The 21,421-nt window shown below is 35.8% G+C and overlaps 1 protein-coding gene and 1 long non-coding RNA gene across 2 annotated transcripts; one reads left to right on the forward strand and one right to left on the reverse strand.

The window, feature by feature from the left end:
• The first annotated feature begins 7,387 nt into the window (after nucleotides 1-7,387).
• On the forward strand, nucleotides 7,388-14,772 carry LOC129949643 (uncharacterized). Its single transcript, XM_056061220.1, has 4 exons — nucleotides 7,388-7,392; nucleotides 7,464-7,644; nucleotides 7,705-8,116; nucleotides 14,702-14,772. The coding sequence occupies exons 1-4, from the start codon at nucleotides 7,388-7,390 to the stop codon at nucleotides 14,770-14,772; spliced, it is 669 nt and encodes a 222-aa protein (XP_055917195.1).
• Nucleotides 14,773-15,408: 636 nt separating this feature from the next.
• LOC129943046 (uncharacterized) lies at nucleotides 15,409-15,741 on the reverse strand. The gene is made up of 2 exons (XR_008781151.1): nucleotides 15,659-15,741; nucleotides 15,409-15,595 (listed from the first exon to the last, which is right to left on the reverse strand). It is a non-coding gene; the product is annotated as an uncharacterized LOC129943046 (long non-coding RNA).
• Nucleotides 15,742-21,421: the final 5,680 nt, after the last annotated feature.

Here is a 21,421-nt window from a genome sequence, read left to right on the forward strand (position 1 = left end):
AATAATAAACACAAAACAAAAAACAATTGTAAAAGTCAAACTTCATTCACGACGAATTAACAACTCAGGTGAAAGAAATGTCAAAATCGACGAATATTTCATTCGTTGCTCGTTGGTTATGCTGATGTGAATAGTGCTTAAGAGAAATTTAAGAAAACAAATTGTCCATCGCGAATTGCAATCTGATTGTAAAGAGCCTTGCACATGAGAGCGAACAACGAATGGACGCACAAACGTGATTTTACACATTTCAAAAAGTCAATTTCAAACAAAAACACAATTAAATTATAAGAAACCAATTGACACCTAAGTTAAGATAATAAAATTTGCATTTTGTTCTCAAAAACAAGACAATTTTGTAAAAACAATTTGTTAGCAACGAATTGCAATGTGGTTGCTACGAATTGTCAAACTCTATTCGCGTTCCACATACAATCCACACTTCAACGAATAATTGTTCGCGCTCAACTTAACCTCAAAATTATATCTCTCTTATTTTGTTTGTTGAAAAGGGTAATTATATATTGACAGTTCGTCGCTGTCTGCGAATAGAAACAAAGCTCATGTGAAAGAAAAGTCAAAATATGCGAACATCCACAGTTCGCAGTTCGTAGCTCATGTGCAAGATACTTAACAACCTATCAATTCATGTTCCACATACAATCCACACTTCAACGAATACAATTTTCGGGCGCATCTTAACCTAAAAATTTCATCCTAGCATTTTTAATGACGCATAGAAACAAGCCATTTGAAAGAAATGTCATAATGAACAGTCCATATGCTTTGACATTAGAAAACATATGCTACCTGTGACATGTCGTTTATGTTCATAAAGCTTTAAGCCCCATAGCGTTAGCTAATAACTCAATGGTTCTGTATCCCCCGATAAAAACCGCTTTAATCAAAGTTCATTTCTCTGGCCCTTTTTTCGAAATAAACATTTTATATTCAAGCTTAATAACTTTATTGTTATTTTAATATGTAATTTTCTATTGGAAAGAAGAACATTCTAAAGATGTTTACATTTTCTGACTTCAGCTATGACCCAAAAAAAGTAGGCTAATAACTTTGACGTCCTCACTTTTCTATAATATTTTATTAAATTACTTTTGTACATTAAGATATATCTCTTATCCAACAACATTCCTCCGTTCCGCTATCCTATAACTTTACCTTATCATCTGAAAAACAAACATTAATTATCTCCAAAAACTTCACCTCTTACCACAAATTCATATAAACTTTCAGTGTTAATTAATTTTTAATAACTTTTACCAAAGCGATGAGTTAAACAAAATCCATAATCAAAAACATAAAAACAACAACAAATAAAAAACAAAACAAAAACCAAGCAATCAACTAATAACCGCTGCGGCGCGGCGGCATAGGTAACCCAGAGCGTAGCGCAGTGGCAGCCTTTGGCAATCAAGTCGGCACACACCGTTCGCATATAAAATGCAGAATTCATTACCGCAATATGGCCCCCAAAGAAGAAGATCGACAAACGATGAGGCGAGGCGCGGCGAGGCGAAGCGAGGTGAGATGAAGCGAAGCGAACCAAAGCAAAGCGATCAATGTGTTGCGGTAATACGGGTAGGTTAAGATATATGTACACTGATGGCCAAATGGCAGTGGTAAGTGCGCGCCTGCGAAAAGGAAGGCGCATAATGCCACCGCACCGCGTATACGCTGAACACTGAACGCGAGGTAAGGCGGTGAGGCCGGCGCACAATTTTACACAGTGGCGGCAACCTTCAAAGCCGTCAGTTGAATTATTACAAAGTGATGTAGCATGACTAAGTACAATTTTTACTCACTGAATGAGAGACAGCAGCGCAGTGTAGCGCAGCGGTAGAAGTAGTAAGAACACATTACGTATAGTGTAGTAGAGTAGAATAGTGTGAGAAGATATCAAAAAAGGGAAGACAAAAAGAAACAACACGAGAAAACAATAATCATAATAATAATACTAATTATATTACTTTTATTATGGATTTCATTATTATAAGTTTGGTTGGGTTCTTCCCTTTCATCATGATCATCATTGTCATCTTGAGCATCTATTTTTCATTCATTCTGGTTTGGTTGTAATATGTGGCGGGCAAAAGATGACGCAAAGTGTCATTCCATTGACAGTTCCAATGCTACACATGACGTTTTTTATTTTCAATTAAATAAACCATTAAGCTCCCATGACATATTAATTTATCGATATCTACAATACGCCTTATTTCTCTATGTGTGTGCCATTTGGATTTAGAGTTGGAGTTGGATTCAGATTTGGATTGTTTTTGTTCTGCGAGAATATGGGGACGGTTATACGACAACGACGATGATAATGACGATGACGATGACGACGGACCTACCGCAGACAAAGTTTGGAATAATCCAATCTCTTCTCTGACAGTTACCAGCACTCTTTGATTCCAGGTAGACATACATAGAGCTACATGCATGTTGAGCCTTTACCTACAGCAGTGTCCCAAGTCCCAAGCCCATCCAATCCACCGAACTGAAAAGATTATAAAAACCAAGAGCAAGGGACTGCCTCTCTATGCCTACATATCGTAAGACCTATAAGATCTTTTCACATTCACATTTCTTCTTTTGCTGTTGTTGTATTCTTTTTGTTCATCGATTTTCCGATTTTCAATTATACGCCACATCCCCCTTGGATTTGGAAGATTAGGTGTGCGCAAGTGAGTTGTATAGAGTGACAGTTGTTGTTTTGTTATAAGAAGACACTCTGGCGGACCTAATCCGATCCGATTCTCTCTCTCCCTTCTGTCTTCTGATGTCTTCTATATTATGTTTTGTCTATAAGAAGCTGAGGTCATTTTCTCGCACCTATTTTTTGTTTGGTGTATCGCACTCAGAAAGGTCTACAACAAAGTCTTCAGTTGTCTTTTAACTTTTCACTCTTTCCGATGATTCCGTTTAAATTCGAAACAAAGGAAAATGCATTTACAAAGTATCAAATGCACATTGAGATGTAAACACAAAGTGACACCTTAATTGGATAGGTTTTATATCTCTACTGCCGTCTCTTTTTCTCTGCTCTTTTCCGCCTTCAAAAAGAAAACATAGATGGCAGCATAATAGCCCAAGAAGATGGGGTTTTATTGAGAAATTTGGACAGAAGATAGACATCGCTTCTTCTTCGTTCAAAATGATTAATGGATTATAATTGAATTTGACAGATAGATGATGATGATGATGTTATGTTAGTATCTCTATCTTGAACCTTTCCAGAGATCAGTCGCTTCTTTGAATTTTCAATGGTCCTTCTATGAGTCTTCTTTGTATACCAACTATAATCCTATTGATCCTTCAGAATCTTTCCTTCTTTGGTAGATTCATTAGCCTTTTGTTAGGTGTGAGAATATTTCTTATTTTTCATCTTCGATTTTGCAAAACTAAGTACAAGTCCGAAAAATGGTGTAAATTTCTATTCTCACTTTGAACAGAAGAAAAGTAAAGCGTATAGAATGATCGTGTGTGTTTACACAAAGTAACAGAACTTACATCCAAAGAGCCAACCGGAAAGGTGAAAATTATTTCTGACGAAATGTGCGGTAAGTGAAAGAATTTTGGTCTCTTTGATTTTTTGAATGCCGGCAATCTCCGATACTAATGAATTTGTTCAGTTTTGTATCGGTTCGGTTCGGTTAAGTGAACACATCTTTTAACAGGCGGTAAAGTTGAAAGTATATTAACCACAGCGCAAGGTTAAAAGAGGAAGTTCTACCTATTTTTTTTTCTTGTATACTTATAGGCCGCAAACACACTATAAAAGTTTCCAATATTATGTTGTAATTATTATATCTTCGAGTTTCGGCAGAGGGTGAGAATGTTGACGTCTTAATTTGGTAGTTTTCGTATTTTTTGTTGTATTTTTGGGTCACATCGTTCACCTGGTGTAGGAAAACAATTTTGTAAGTACTTGAATGAGATGTAATTCGTGGCTATGCAGAAAATGATCGTGGTTTAGTGGTTATCGAGCGACTTTTATGCTGTAAGCCTTAAGACATAAAATATATAAATAAATTAGGTAGCACAACAGGCAACAATCCGTAGAAAACCAGGGCCTAGTGACTTACAACTCTCAACAATTCCCCTCATTCATGGAGGGGCAGGGGACCTACATTTTTTATACTTTATTGGAAATGATAATTTGGACTTTTCATGACAAGAATTACTCTTGAAGGATAAGGACAAGTTCTCGCAAAAGGGCAGTACCCATGAGCATACTTTTATGTGTCACATTTATTTATGGAATCACAAACACGCTTCAGCTTCGGCTTCACTCGACGTTAACGAGGAATTCAATGCATGCTATCACAATGGAGCTTCGACCTCACGTTTCGTTTGACAATCGTAAGGAAAACAACGTAATGTAACGTAATGTGACTCCAAACGGAAGCTCTAGTTCATGGCTGAAACACATACACGCTTCAGCTTCGGCTTCGTCTACGTTACGTTAGGCCTGCTTCGAGGTTGCTTTGAATGACATTTCTATTATTTCATCCCTCCAAAGAGCAAATATTTTGTTTGTTGACATTTTTTACAGCTGATGAGCTGTCAGACAAAGCAAATGTTCAGATAATTGAACTAGAGCTTCCGTTTGGAGTCACATTACGTTCTTTTCCTTACTATTGTCAAACGAAACGTGAGGTCGAAGCTCCATTGTGATAGCATGCATTGAATTCCTATGGCTGAACTCGTAAACGTCAGGCGAAACCGAAGCTGAAGCGTGTTTGTGTTTCAGCCATCAATTATCTGAACATTTGCTTTGTCTGACAGCTCAACAGCTGTAAAAAAATATCAACAAACAAAATATTTGCTCTTTGGAGGGATGAAATAATAGAAATGTTATTCAAAGCAACCTCGAAGCAAGCCCACCGTAACGCAGACGAAGCCGAAGCTGAAGCGTATTTGTGATTCAGCCATTATACAAACTAACAATAAAGTCAGCTTTTCACGTGACTTTTCACTTTATGAAGTACGCATAAATTGTTGATTTTGTTAAGATAATTGGAGGTCTTAATATCAAAGATTTGATGATATTAAAGCTTGGTAACGATGTTCTCTTTTTCGGTTTTAACCATACTTTTTTGTAAAATTCTGTTTTTTAGACTGTACACAGTGTACACTCAAGACAATTTCAAGTTTTTCAACGGATAGTACAGCCGAAAAAGATACTGCTTGGCAGGGTAGGTGCAAGGTTAGGTCTATTCCAAATTTCTTTTGCATTTACGGACAAGAGGTCTTAAGACCATTTACTTGTTTTTGTTGTGTTCAATTTAAATAGCATCTTACTTCATGGATACCTATTCATGTGAATAATTTGGATAATTCGGAGTACCTATCCATTAAGACGAATTTCTAAAGTCGGCCGCACACGAACGGGTCTTATGGTTTCAAGCAACCACGAGTCAGTTTCTCTTGGTGATTTGATTAATGAATGGGGTCATCGAAAACAATTCGATGACTTAAGGAAGTCCAATCAATTATGTCGAATTGGTTTAGTCGTGAATGGCCAGCTGATTTTTTAGAACTTAAATTAATAAATTTCTGTACCTACAATATTTGTTGGATTACCTCAAGGAAGTGTATTAGTTCCTACCATTTGTATTTTAAAAACACAAACTAAATATATTATAAATATAAGATAACCTGTGTTTTTTTTAATGTGGTTATAAATTTGACAATACTTTTTTTGGAGTTGATCTTCTTGACAGCTGTCACTTGATTTTTGTAACAATTAGACTTATTTTTTTTTGTCAATAGTAGAAATGTCTACTCTCGAGCAACTAAATCCATATCTATAAAGAGCTCATCACCCCGATTCTCATTTATGGCGTTGAGCTTTTGAATTTTTTGGTCCCGTCTGCATTGATGAAGATGAAGATTGGTGAAGTATAAAGCACTAGCACGACCAACAACCGACCAATGAACTAATATTCCTCGATTTTGACTTTTTTTTTATTTTTTTTATCATTATTGTGTTTTGTTTTGATAACAAACGATTGAGAAAATGCGGTCGAAGCTGCATATGTTTAAATACAAGTTATTGGTGTACTTGTTAATAAATAAAACAAGAAAAAGATTTCATGTGCATCTATTTAATGCAAATCGGAAAATTGAAGGAGCATATGTTTCCTTAATATGACTGCTGGAAAATATCAATTTAAGTTTTAAACATATTTTAGGATGTCAAAGGAAACTTTTGACTACATTTTGAGCTTGGTAAAGAACAACTAGGTGGGAAACTTACTAGCTTTAGAAACGAAATTATTTGCGCCGAGGACAAGTTTGTAATTACTTTGAGGTAAGAACTATTGTCCATATACAATATATAGTAGTTTCAATTTTGTTAAAGGGTTATAATTTTTCTTGATTCCTAGCTACTGGTGCAAGCTTTGTCGGAATTGCCTATACAGATTTCGAATGGGTGTGCCCACCTTAAAAAAAGCAATAGATACTACCCTTGAGGCTATCAACGTTAATTGCTTAGAAATCCCCGAAACCCAGTTCGCTTTCAAAAGACGATTGGAAACAAATTTCATTAGAATTTTTTGAGTGCTGGAACTTTCCTAGGTGCTGTAAACGGCAAACATGTTTTAACGTTTGCTCCAAAGAAAATTATAAGTTTTTATTTAAAAAAAAACACGATATGGTTTAATGAAATATTATTTATTAAAAGACGTTATTCATTTACCTAAACCAAAATTATTATTCTTTTAACTTGTGCCATCTATATTTACAAAACAAAAATTAAAAAAATATACTCCCCAATTTAAATATAGCTTACAAAAACTTGAAATAAAAATATGCTTCCTGCACTAACAAAACACTTCAAAAAACCAATAAAAAAACAAGCAAAAGTAAAACAAAATCACATTTAAAATGTCAGTCGTCTTCAAATTTAATTGGATGAAAGGCATTCAATGTCTGCGTTTAAAGTTTTGACTGCGGATCCAACAAAACTCCAGAAACTTTTTTAAAATAACCTTGGCACTTCAATATTCTGAACTAAAAACTTCATGATTACAAAATACGGTCATGGCTTCTTCGCTTAAGTCTACGACCCACTCGGCACATTTTTATCTTTTTTATAATATTTGGAGAATGTATCTCTCAAATTCTTCCATTTGTCTTTTTATCCATATTTTTTTAAATATGTCGAACACCTTCCCCCATCGAAACAATCAGCCTTATTGTGAGTTTCACGTGAACAAGATTCCGCCCGAAAAATATCCCTTTTTTCGATTCGCCTATTGTGAGTTTCGGGCGAACAAAAATTCATGTTCGAAAGATTTCCCTTATTGGGAGCACTCAATTCGGGCTTATTTTTTGGAGGTGAACAGGAAAACAACAAATAATGATGTAAGTAAATAAATGCAATTAGTGTTAAAAAAAAGAACAAAATAATACAATAACTTTTATATTTATGTTAGGAGCAAATCAATCAATTCCAAACAAAGTGATATGCTGCTCAATAAAATGCAGGAAAACCCAGAAATAGCACGCGGTTTTGTAAAAGAAAGCAAGGACAAAATCAATGCATTTTGGAAGCGGATCACTTTGGAACTCAACAGCGCAGGGCCTCCAATCAAAACTGAGTTCGAATGGAAAAAGGTAAAGACTCACTTTTATTTTTTGTGCTAAATCAAAAAAAGAAATGTTTTTTTTAATTAGGTTTGGAATGACCAAAAACGTTACGTGCGAAAAAAGGCTGCTACTAACAAAATGTATGAGAGAGGCACAGGAGGTGGACCTAACAGAACCCAAAAATTCTCTCCTGGCGAAGATGCTCTTTTCCAACTCGTTGGAATGAAGGAAGCAGTTGAGGGTGTTGGAACTTCGCAATCTTTTGGATTGAAACTACCCCAAAAAAGAAAACAAGGCGATGAAGAAAATCAAAGTCCAATTCAGGATTTGTTTGAAACAATTGTTGGTTATGAAGATCAAAACCAACAAGGCTGTGAAGCTCCACCGTTACCGCTTTCGGATACTCAGATTGCACCTGAAAATAGCAGCGACGAAGCAACCACTACTGCTTCGACCAGCCGGAATGCCAGCCAGGAATGCCTCCACCAACATTTGAAGGGCAATGCTTATCATAATTTGTTTATTTTTTGGATCTTTATTTAATAAAAAAAATATAATACACAAAACAATTTTTGTCACTTTATTAAATTCTTGATGGTGTCAAAACAAAAATACACTTCACTAGGTTCGTTCATTTTCTAAACACGAACACTCACATATTAAGAAACAGAGAGGGAAATTTTGTGTTTTCACAGATTGAGTTGTTTTTTTTTTGCAGGTAAATCGATTGGAAATGGATTTTAAAGCGTGTTTTCACAATCAGTGTCCTCAATTTTAACAGGAAATTGCAGCACTACATACATTTATTTGGGTTTTTATATTTAACAGGGAAAGTTGGTTCGGATATCATTCTCTGTTTTTATCAGAGATGGGGAAATTTTTTGCGAGCTCAGCTCTATGAACATGTCAATTATTCGAACTGTCAGTCCTGATTCGAAGTGAAATTTTATTCGGGCGAAACTCGCAATAACTTTTAAAATTCCGGGCGAACACAAATATTTCGGGCGAACGATTTTCCGGGTGAAACTCACAATAAGGCTGAATGATTTTATTAGGTTAAGTACGCGCGATTATTTTGTTCGTTGCGAGTGTGGATAACTACAATTTTTTTTGCGACGAATAAATGTATTCTTTCTTAAATGTATTAATATATGATATTGAAAGGTGAAAGTATGCATTATAAATCAAATAGAAACTATATTGCTATCGTTTTATTAAGAATTTGTGTGGAAATATGTCTTCAAACGTATATAAACTCACATTTTGTATTTCATTCGTCGTTCGTTGGTCGGTCTCATGTGAATATTGCTTAAGATACAATAATGAACTCTATGGGCTGTAGAATGAACATCAACCCTCCAGTCTTGAAGGTCCTTGAATCCAATTCGTAGGGACGTTGCAGTAAAGGAAGACCACGACTTGGGTGGCGCGCATAGGTGGGAGAGGACCTAGGACCTAGTGATATCTAGCTGGGGACCAAGCTGGCTGGAGACACATGTTCCTTAAGGCACAGTTCCGTCCCGTACTGTAGTACGACCTTAGGTAAGTAAGTAAAAGCCGCGCGGCCACTTGCCAATAACATCACTTTAAAAATTAATCACTGTAGAAAAGTTAAACCGTTTTCAAATTATATTTTTGAACTAATTGCAAAATTTTACGTACAAATTGTTAATAATTCAGAGTGCCGTGAAGACAAATTTCGAAAGCCAGAATTTCTACTAATCTTTTAGCTCCGAGTGTGTTTGTGGTTCAATGTCCAACAATGTAAATTTGGTGTGAAATTTAGTCACAATAGCCCGAATAGCTTTATAGAAAATTCATAAAAAATATGCGATATCATTGAACTCCAATAATTATAGGGATGTGAAATTGGTATTCAGCTCATCACAATCAATGATAGTAGAAACACTGTTGAAGTGCTTACCAACACCAATATCTTTTAAATTTTTCCAAAGCTTATGACCGACTAATGAAGGGTTAAGTCGAGGAGCATAGAAACGTCTCTTAGCTTCAAAAATCTCAAGTACAACTTTATTTCTTAAGTCAGTATTGACCTTATGAAGTTCGTCGATTCTAAAACGTTTCCAAACTTTGTAAGCTAGGTTGCGCTTATTTATTAAAACTTTAATTTTGTTGTTGAATGGTCAATGCATTTAAAGGTTTTTGTTTTGTAGGGAACGTGATTATTGAAAAGAGAGCTAATGTTTCCTTCAATAAAAGAAACTTGGTCTTCGACAGACTCCATAAAGAAAACTCGAGACCATTAAACTGATCTAAAGTCATGTTCTAGAAGGATATAATTAATGTTTTTAAAATCTCTATAGCAATAACTGCTGCTTGAAACAAGAGGTTCGCACTGGTAAGTTAAGTGCAATAGGACATGGTGTGAAAAACAATATGCAGAAAGTTGGTTAAAGTGACGAAATTTGCTGTATTCACTAACAAAAAATACATCAAGAAGGCTACTTGTGTCCTTAATAAAGTGAGTAGGAGTGGATGTATTTACTGGATGTAGGTTAAGAGCTTTCGTGTCATCACAAAAAGTGGATTCTGAAAGAATCTCCACCTAAAATAATGTAAAGTGAAACAGGAGCCAATTCATCCAATTTGGTTTGTAATGGTGTCGATCAATGCGTATATTTGGTCTATATGCTAATCCCAGTAGAATCTTGTTATCTTTGCATGTTATTTCAATAAATATAAAATCAATGTAACCACCAGGAAGGGCTTCACATACAAATTGTGGCCTCCAATGCGCCCCACTCTATCCCGTCTAAATAAGTTAAATCCTTTAACATCACGCAATGAGTCATTTAGTTCAGGATGAAACAATTCTGTGGGTCGATTAAACTGACCATAAAATGGAAGAAGCGCGCAATAAGCGTTGTTCGTTTGTAAACGATTCATGGTTAAATTATAGACCAAACTAAAGATGTTTGACAGTAAAACAAAACAGGAAACGTGCGTCATCTGTTTAAACCAAAAAGATAATAGCTAAAAACCACCCTTTATTAATAATTTTTTAGTACTTAAACGTATACAAGTATTACTTGGGTTACCACAAGGAAGTGTTTTAGTTCCTGATCTTTATATTGTATGAGCACTAATTAAATAAATCTTAAACAGAAGATATGGCCTTCAAAATTAAAGTTTGATCATTTAACTCGATCCCCATTCGGAAAAGCAACAATTAAAATTTTAAAATGATCGTTATAGTAGGATACCACAACAGACGATGCTTCGTCCAATTATTTACATTTTATTTACAAATAAAATTAAAAGAATGACTAAATTATACCATCAAACATCACTTAAATTCACTAGAGGTTTGATGCTTTTTCAAGGTTTAATTAATCGGCTCTAATCAAAATATTTTAAAAACAACATTTCCAAGGCGAGTTTATGGTCATTTTAAGCTTTGAAAAACTCTTAAACATTTCATCACGGCTTTCTAATAACAATGTTATCGCTTTTTTAAGTCTGTGTCAAATTTTATTGGTATTAAAAATTAAAGATTTTTAACGATTTGCATCCTCATATTGTCGTTAAAATTTCAAGCAGTCCAACTTGCTTGTTTCAAAAAGTTGCACATGCTCATTGACACGTAGTCTCAATGAAACTTCAAACCGTTTATTTTTTTCTCTCGCTTTCGAATTCAATAATAAAGAATTAAGAAATCACATAAGTCCTTTTTTAAAGTTTTATAACTGCTGCTAAAACAATTAACGGCTAAAACATTAAGAAGCCAGAGTCACTATAATAATAGGTTCGAAAAAAGCAATTTGTTTAAATACAAGAATCAATTAAATATGCCGCTAAGGTACCTGCGCTACGTTACCACCCACAGTGATTTATTTGAAATTTATGCAACAATAGCTACGTCTCAAAACGTCACCAAAATTAAGTTGCAAATGGAACAATAATAATGAACGGACAGACAGACATAGTACATATATATTTTATTTTTATTAACTACGTGTGACGCATTTACGAGTATAAATTAAATGATTTTGTTTTTTTTTTTGTTTATTTAATGAACGTGACATATTTGAAAGTTATTGCTTTATGCCAGAGTAGCAATAAAATTACTCATTTATTGCTAATCTTTCTTTGATTTGAAATGTATAATATTGTTTCTCCTTTGAATTTTGACTTGGTAATGTTTCTTTGGGAACGGAGAAGGCGCCAAATGCATATAAATTTTATGATTTAAAAAGTAATAAATGTTTTTGTATAAAGGTACATGTATAAGTGCCGGAGTGAGGGAGTGAGGGAAAAAACAACAGAACATCTCTATTAATTTTAAGTATTGTTTCGATTAGATTTAATTTATTTACTTATAACTGGTTTCATATACATAGGTATAAGACCTCGCAATGCAGTGAGGAAGTTTTTGAGAAATTTATGATGAGAATACAATTTTAAGTACGGATGTATGCAGTTATTATATTTTATAGTTGTTACATTTCTCTTAAGATGTAAATACCAGCATACATTCCTATATATTAAGCCCGTATATGAACAAACAATAATTATGTCTGAAAGAACTTATTGCAATTCGTTTCTAACTTAACTGTACGTCAATAAGTAAAACATAAAAAACAATTTCGAAAAAAAAACAAGTATACGCCCAAGTGCACCACAATAATTATTACCCAAGAGCTCCGTGCCGTTGGGAGACCTTATGGCAATGCTTATCAAATAATAGACATTTATTGTAATTACGTACAGTATGGTCAAGGTAAAGGCAGTCGTTTTTTTGGACATTCAAAAAATACAACTGACAAAATACTTCAAACAACGGATTCACGCTCATCGACTTTGCCTTGGGGGCGAAACGTCATGGTAGCCAGTAAGCGTTTTCCACACCTAAACCTCAAAGGAACTTGGAGTTCTCCAGATCAATCTACAGTCAACCAGATTGACCATATTGCAATCGACGCTAGAAACGCTTCCAGCATCAGTGATGTCCGAATTTTCCGAGGAGCTAACACCGACTCGGACCACTATCTTGTTGTACCCAAGGTAGCACCTCGGGTCTCCAAAACCAAGGAAAAACAGGGAGGTGCCGGCAGAAGGTACAACGTCGAACGGCTACAATCGGAAGAGATCGCCAAATCCTTTTCCGACCGAGTTACTAGTAACCTCTCTCGAAGTTCTCTGCCAACACATTGTATTGAAAACCAGTGGCAACATTGTCAAGATGCAATCAGAGAAGCCGCCTCTGATGTGCTGGGTTTCAAACAGCCACCAACAAGGAACCCCTGGTTTGATGAGGCACGCTGAAGAGGCGAGAGGAATAACCGACTTCTCAGAAGGACAAAGAGAGGGCATGAGAAGCGTGCGGCCGAAGATGTTGAGAGGTTTAAAAGCAGGAATAAAGATCGAAAGTTTTTTGGACAGGTGAAACGAAATTCACAAGTATATAAACCTAGAACCGAATGCTGCAAAGACGAAAGTGGAAACATCATAGTGAAACCGCAGTCAATGCTGAGGATATGTAAAGACCACTTCTGCAGACTGTCAGGCAGGATGATCCATTCAACAGAGACGACGAAAGCCCACAATCCCGTCCTCCCGACTTAGACAAATTAAAGATTGCCATATCTAATCTGAAGCCTAACAAAGCCGCTGGAGCAGATGGTTTAAATGCTGAGCTCTTTAAAGCAGGAGGTGATAAGCTGGATAGAAGCATGCACCAGCTTATCAGTAACATATGTTCATTATTGTTTGCCCGATCCTGAAAAAAAGAAGACCCTATAAACTGCACCAACTATAGAGGAATCAGTCTACTTAACATCGCCTATAAAATCTTCTCAGCCGTAATATGTAAACGCCTAAAGCCCATTGTCAACAACCTGATAGGTCCTTTTCAGTGTGGTCTTAGACCAGGATAGCCCACAGTCGATGAAATATTCACATTACGGCAGATCCTGGAAAAAGTCCGATACCAGGAAATCGACACCAACCATCTTTTTATAGATTTTAAGGCTGCATATGACAGCATCTTATCAAAACGGCGCACTACAGAGCTATTTGGATCCCAGGCTAGGTTGCCTTGAGATCGCTATTTCTACCTATGACAGCATCTACAGGGGCCAGCTGTATAGAGCCATGTCTAGTTTTGGCATCCCTGACAAACTCGTCCGTTTGTGCAGGATGACCATGGAGAATTCACGCTGCTCCATAAAGCTTGGAAACAACTTAACTTAATGGACTATGACAAAATCAGATGAAAGCAGCTTGGGTCGGTTCGTGAGAAAAGTTCTTCGTGCGATTTACGGTCCCGTATGCATCGAAGGGGAGTGAAGGAGAAGATGAAACTACGAGCTGTACGGGCTGCATAGTGACATTGACTTAGCCAGAAGGGTAAAAGTGCAACGACTAAGATGGCTGGTTCACGTAGAATGCATCTTCGAATCCACACCCACAGGACAGCGCAGCAGAGGAAGACCGCGGATCAGGTGGCGCGCACAAGTGGAATGTGACCTCACCCAACTTGGAGCGCGGAACTGGAGAATCTAGCTAGGGACCGAGCTAGATGGAGAAGTTTGTTGGATGATGCCCTAGTTCACACAGGACTGTAGCGCCACTTTAGATCATAACAAACTAAAAATTAAGTATTGCAAAACAAATTCTATACTTACATTAAATGTGTATTAAAATGAATGAATGTGAACTTTTGAAAGTCAAAACAAAAATTCTGTATAGATCATAGCCATGTATTTAAAAAACTGTATTACAAATCAACTAACAATTTAGCTTCTATAATGCCCAATTCTTGAAAGTTGAGAAGCAATAGTTTGTATAGTAGCAAGTATGCAAGTTAGTTTTTTTCCAAATATTTTGAAAATAATACCAGTGAACATGAAATTGACAGGTCATATTATAAGCCTCGTATATTTTAGCAAAGCTTGCCAAAAATTTTGAACTAAAGGGTTTTTAATAAGGCTGGGATGCGACCCACACTGATAACTTCGGATCCCGTCTGTCGATTTGTCTTCCTTGAAAAATGTTTAGATTTTCGTGTTTTGTTGAAAAAGTTATCACTTAAATTATTCTAAAAATAATGTATTATATTCAGGAACATTGCGCGTGCACGATGAGCTTCAAGTACCTGCAGCTGGAGATAACTCTTGGCAGCTGCCAAAATAATCAGTGATGATATAAGGGATGATTTGTATGCGAACAATTAGACCAATACAAATTTGGAAAATATTTGTTTTCCATAGCTTTTTATTTAAAAAACACAAAAAAAAGCAAAACTTTTAAATCCAAAACAAAAGCACAACAAAAAAACTTCATAAATACACAACATAACAGAAAACAAACAACAACAAAAAACTTAAATCTACTTCCAAAGTAGCTTTAAGGCTAAGCAGACTTGTTCAGCTCTCACAGCTTCAAATCGTTGGTAATTTTTGCGATTTCTAACTCTTTCTTCCTTATTTCTAGTTCATCTTTTTTAGAAGAGAGAGAGAGATCTTTCAGATTCCTTTTCCCGGATATGTGCCAGTAGAAAATAGCATCTCGTATCTCAACAAAACTTTCGTTTGCTTTATTTTGAGCTTCCAATTGTTTGGAAAAGAAATTTTCCTGCAGGTCTAATTGTTTTTTGAAAACATCATCCACTTTGTTAGACCTCGCCTGTGACTCGATTTGCTTTCGAAGATGTTAGCTTCTCCAAAAGTTGTTCAATATCATCAATATCCGTTTTATTATTTTTTGGTTTTGTAGAGAATGAAAATGCTTTGTTGGACATGCAAGAAATTTTAACTGCCTAAAACATACCTTGTGTGTCCACGGTGGTGCCAAACGTTAGGGCTCCTTCAATGCCTGTCACTGAAGTTTTCATCCCACAAGCAGCAACTACTTCTTCGCTTTCATCGAGCTGCTTTAAGTCAAATGGGCCACCACCAGTTTTCTTAATTAATTTTTTGTTTTCAGTGAGTTTTTTTTATTTCCGAAGTGTCCAAATCTAATTTATAGTTTATTTCTAAATATCTTTTGTGTACATTATGAATTTGTGTTTGTTAATTACTCGTTTCCACTCTGCAACAGCTTTTGTTGGTGGCCCACTTGCATTTAAGTACCTCGCCAGCTTCTCTCATTGCAGTTTTTGAAAATAAACAATTAACTTAATTTATAACAATTGAAAAGAATGCATACTTACATTTTCAAATCAAATCAAATGGGGTGGCGCAACAGTCCGTTGTGAACCAGGGCCTAGTGACTTACAACTCTCAACCATTCCTGTGTGCGAGTACTGTTGTCAGGAATGGAAGGGACCTACAATTTAAGGCCGAATCCGAACGGCTAGTTTGAGAAAGCACTTTTTCATGACAAGAATTACTCTTGAAGGATTTGTCAATTCCTCGCAAGAGGCAGTACCCGCGAAAATTAATTTTTTTTTTAAATTAAGGTGGCACAGGCAGGGATTGAACCCAAGACCCCTTGCATGACAATCCAACGCACTAACCATCATGCCACGGGTACACTTACATTTTAGCAGGCTAAATATTTGTCATCACAAAACAATGAAAAGAAATATCACAATAAAACACAACAGCTGATCGAAATGACATTTAAGCCTGTTTGATAGCTTGAAAATTTCACCAAGTTTCCCAAACTGTTTTTTTTTTTCTATTAGAATTGCCCGTAGTGTAGAGAGTATTGCTGCCACTGAGGCTTTAGTTGCGGAAAGCCCAATGTGTCTCTGACGCGTCATTCTCAAGCGTTGGGCATTTCTGTAACTTCCGTCGTTGTATAAAATTTTGCTAATAGATCTTAGCCTACATCTTTACAAGATTAATTTGATGCAAGAACTAAAACCGCTAGACTGCCAGAAACATGGTATCTTCGTGAATTGGGCTGAGCAATAACTTGAAAACGTTTGGCAATACGGGCAATCGAAATAATTATTTCAGGATCTTAAATTGGTCATTATCCTTCCCCGATAGTGACGTCAAAGCGCTGATATAATTACAAGTTTGATTTTCCTAGGAATGAAAACTTTTACTCCGAACAGGGTTAAAATTATCAGACCTAAGGTAAACGCAAGGTTCGATGTGAGCTGTAAAATGTTCAAGCAAGCCAGGAAGACCTGCAACGCCCATATTCGAAGCACAAAATTTTTGCATGACCAAAAATTACGGCTAAAAATACTGCAATGTCCCAAAGGCAGTACAAATTTGTGGTCATTCGTGTAAAAACATGAAGAATTCTTTGTCTTCCTTGGTTCCTTCGCTCTTTGTTAATGACACTCCATTTGTTAGCTTTTTAGAGACAGCTAATCGCTTTGCTAGGTAGTTCATCACCAATTCAACGCTTCCAGTTAGTGTTATGACTCCGCCTGTAAAATTATTTTTTTTTGGCTAAACGACTATCTTGATACTGTTTAAAGGAGATACTCTAATGTTCACCAATTATAGAGAATCAGTCTTCTCAACATCGTATAGATATTAATCTCTGCCGTAATATGTGAACGTCTAAGGCCCATCGTCAACTACGTGATAGGTCCTTATCAGTGTGGTCTTAGACCATGAAAGTCCACAGTCGATCAAATATTCACATTACGGCATATATTTAAAAACCCTAAATACATCATATCGACACCCACCATCTCTTCATTTATTTTAAGACCGCATCGTCCACATCGTCCTTGAAAGAATAGTGCAGAGCTCCCATGTCAACACTAGAACATTGTCTTACAAAGTTTGTCCAATTACTGGGATATGTTGATGAAATTGGCATAATCGAAAAAAATCAGAGTGATGCTACTGGGGTTTTTGTGAGTATTGTAACAGAGGCTGCAAAAAACTATATTCTGTCTTGTTCAAAATATCATCATCGACAGACGTAACTTTGGGATAGATAACGACTTTTTCTTTCGTTGTTTCGTTGTATTCCACGAACCGGGCAGTTATTTCCAAAGGCTTTTCACGAGTGACAGCTGTCAAAAAGACCAACTCCGAAAAAAGTATTGCCAGATTGAAAACCACATGTCTAAAAAAAATATCCGCATGAGGTAACGAACCATACGGCTCCACAAACCACACAACGAAACAATTTGGTTCGTAGATATCTAAAAATCCAAATATAACGGTTGGACGCAATTGCAAACTTTTCTGAAACCTTATTGGACATTGGTCAAACAATAATGACTGAATAAACTAAATTGATATTTTTTAGAACATTTGAAATGCTTCGGCATATCTTCTTTATAATAATTTTAAAACACATAATTACAGTTGTTTATTTAGGGCAATCATGTTTAAACCTTGAGTACTAAGTTTTAGTTGTTTTGACTGTGACCAGAGGTATGGAATAAATAGAACATCAATGCGGAACCAACATTCTCATTGATATGTTTGGTCTGATTGAATTTTTAAATAAAGTTATTTGTTTATTAAATGCCCTTAGACTCCAAGACCTTATTAAGGAAATTAAGTACCGATAACCTTAGTTATATTCAATTATTTTGTACTTGAAAAGAAATTGAAAGTACTTATAAGAATTTGGGATGAATTTCAAAACCTTAAGGAAAAAATGTTTAAAAGGAATTAAGAAGAAATTGAATTTTGTGATGTTGTTTCGTATATGTATGTTTTTTTTTAGGTAATAAACTTGAAAAGAAAACTGAAATGTAAGACATTGTTTTTTTTTTTAATTTAAATGTAATATAAAGAGTTTCAAAAATTATCTTTTTTGAATGTTCTAATAATTCATTTTTTTAAATTTAAAAACGATGACTACTTACTAAAAGTATTTTGATAATTATAAAAAAGTTTTAACAATTTCTCTATAATTTTAGTTTTTCAAACTAAAAACAAACACATAAAAGTGTGACATCACCTTAATTAAAAAAATATAAAATCCTCACCACAGATATTAATAAAAAAAATAACATCTGTCAAAAAAAGTAAATACACCTCATACAATTGTTGTTGGACTTCCATTGTTAATTTACCTAATGTCAAAATGACAAAAACAACAATGTAAAGAAATGGGTGTTGGGGGGTGAACGGTACGAAAGATTCCAGTCTCTATATCGAGTGTCTTTGCATCAAGTCTAAATGCAAAGGTATTGTACTTGAATTGTTTCATCATTGAATTGGAATTTTCTTGACAGGTAATTTATAGCTATCATTAAAAGTTTCTGTCATTGAAAACTAATTCCCTGATTGAAATCCACCGAAAAACTTTTACTGACAGAAATCTGTCACTGGAATCGTGTGAAATTGGAACACAAATCAGTGGAACGATTTAATCGACTGGAAACATAGTCAAATATCGATTCAAAATGCCGGATCGATTTCAATGATAACTATAACTGGCCCCTTAAAAGCTTAAAATGCCGACTTTTGATGTTTTTAAAATTGTTCAATTTTAGAAATGTGTCCAATTGATTTCTCACCTTTTACCACACCCATACATGGCCATGTAGTAAATACTTTTCACTTTCAAATAAACCAAAAACCTCATCAATTAGCCATTATGTATTTATGCATGTCTACCGCACTATAGAGAGTGGAGCGACTGGTGGCAAAATTAACTTTATTTCCAAACAAGCTGTCAAAAGCATTCATAATCCGATTTCAACACTCTTATCAGATCCAAATCAGATGTCAGAGTGCTCCATTCCAGTGCAGTGCAGTCCATAACACAAAAGCTATGCGCGCTATTGCGCTCCAATTTTCATATCGTTGATATATAAATTTATAATTAACGTGTTAATCCAGTCGAGTTTATGGCTCTGGCCTCAGTGAACATAGCGTATGCCGATGCATGCTAACCACTGCGTCGCGTCAGTTGTATAGCGAAGCGATAATAATCGGGGTTAATTATGTGCAAGCTGTTCACTGGTGGTCACACAAATTATCCAACTCTAATTGGTCACATAGTGTTACACATCATAGTACCACACAATTTGAGCGAGATACTCGTACATAGGGCCTGTCGCCTGATGAAGGAACCAACCTGAACCTGGACATCTCAAATCTTACATCTCATCTCAGGCATCTGTATAGGCTCGCCACTTTTTTAATCGCCCCAACAGACAGCTGGAAGATTGAACGGAGACACACATTCTTGATGTGTAATCCATTTATTTGTTGGAGTTGAGTTGTAGTTGAGGTTGAAGTCATTTTAGCCATTCCTCGTTCGTTCTCGACCGAGTTCCGTTGTCGTGTCACCCTACATCCATCCGGACCGGAGCTTCACCACTCCCAATGTCCCAATACTCTGATCTGAAGTCTCTAAAGTCGTCTCTGAAGTTGAAGGCAAATGCAAAGCTAACAACGACAACAACAACAACGTAACAAACTGTCATGCATTATTCTCAGGACCTCAACGCGATTGTGTGATGTGTGCGGTTGGGGCATGGCAGACCCGGACCACACACATAGTCAGCGGTCGGCGGCAGCGTAATGTGGCTCAATTATGCAAATGCAAAGCTTTTTTCTCGTTTTGTTTAAGAGGTTCTTTGGAGAGATAACGTTAAGCGATTAATACCACGAATGTATCTGTTGGCGGTCGTTTCGTTTCGTTTCCATTTAATAAACGTATGGTTATTTGTTATTCGTGCCTTGGTAGTTTTTTTTCGTATGTTTTTATTTTTTAGTAGTTTGTATTTTCTTATTTCTCTTTTAATTCTTAGGCTATTTGTGCTTTTTGTTGTTTATCTCTCGCTTATATAACAAAACAATAGCATAGCAATCAAATGAACTCGACTACTGGGCTCCAGTTCCAGCTCTGCAACTTCAACAACTCATTAAACCTGCCTACCACTCCAAGCCAATCTGAGAAAATAATCTAGGAGGGCAGCAGCAACGGAGGTTGGAGCAATTATATTATTATGTCTTGAGCGAGTGTTGTAGAAATGTTTACTGTTTATAAGTTGTTGGCAAAAGTCATGAATGAAAGTCGTTTCATTGAATGAAATCGTTTTCTTTTTTAATGTTTTCTGATTTATTTTATAAAGCGATCGCTTAACAGGGTGGGTCAGAAAAGTGTTTAAATAAAAAAATATCAACGAATATTTTATTTGAAAGGCTTATAAATAACATTGTTAGGCTTATCGTTTAAAAAGGAAGGGGACTCAACGTGTACAACTGACAGCTAGATTAATTACACACGTTCCTATAAGAAGCGGCCCATAAGCAAAGCATTTGCTGCACGCAACGCAAAATATAGCTGAACTTTTATGGCTGAAACAAAAACACGCTTCAGCTTCGGCTTCGCCTGACGTTTACGAGTTCAGCCATGGGAATTCATAGCATGCTATCAGAATGAAGCTTTGACCTCACGTTTCGTTTGACAGAAAAGAACGTAATGTTACGTAATGTGACTCCAAACGGAAGCTAAAGTTCAAATTTTCGGAAAATTTGCTTTGTCTGACAGCTCCACAGCTGTAAACAAAAAATTCAACAAACAAAATACATTTGCTTTTGGAAGGATTCCCGTTGGTTATTATAGAAATGACAATTAAAGCAACCTCAAAGAAGGCCCATCGTAATGCAGACGAAGCCGAAGCTGAAGCGTGTTTGTGTTTCAGCCATTAACGTTTCTATCCGGCAGATCCGTTGACATCAGTTGTCAATAATAGGTATGTTCGAATGGTGCATCAATGATCTCCGAACTTGTTCTGATGAGGTGCGTTCGCTCTAATTTAGTTGCGACCAATTCAAGGTGTACACAAAAATTGACTTTATCTTAAAACTATGTATATTTTTTTATAAATAATGTGTATATGGCGTGAAGGTAAAAATAATGTAACTTAACTTATTTCTTATAAATATTATGA

The sequence above is a fragment of the Eupeodes corollae genome, chromosome 1 (assembly GCF_945859685.1).
Source record: "Eupeodes corollae chromosome 1, idEupCoro1.1, whole genome shotgun sequence".
Taxonomy (NCBI): domain Eukaryota; kingdom Metazoa; phylum Arthropoda; class Insecta; order Diptera; family Syrphidae; genus Eupeodes; species Eupeodes corollae.

Bases quoted from the DNA above. Each gene is read 5' to 3' on its own strand.
- LOC129949643 (XM_056061220.1), top strand. The intron at 7,645-7,704 runs GTAAAGACTCAC...TTTTTTAATTAG, and splicing joins CTGAGTTCGAATGGAAAAAG to GTTTGGAATGACCAAAAACG. The intron at 8,117-14,701 runs GCAATGCTTATC...TATTATATTCAG, and splicing joins CCTCCACCAACATTTGAAGG to GAACATTGCGCGTGCACGAT.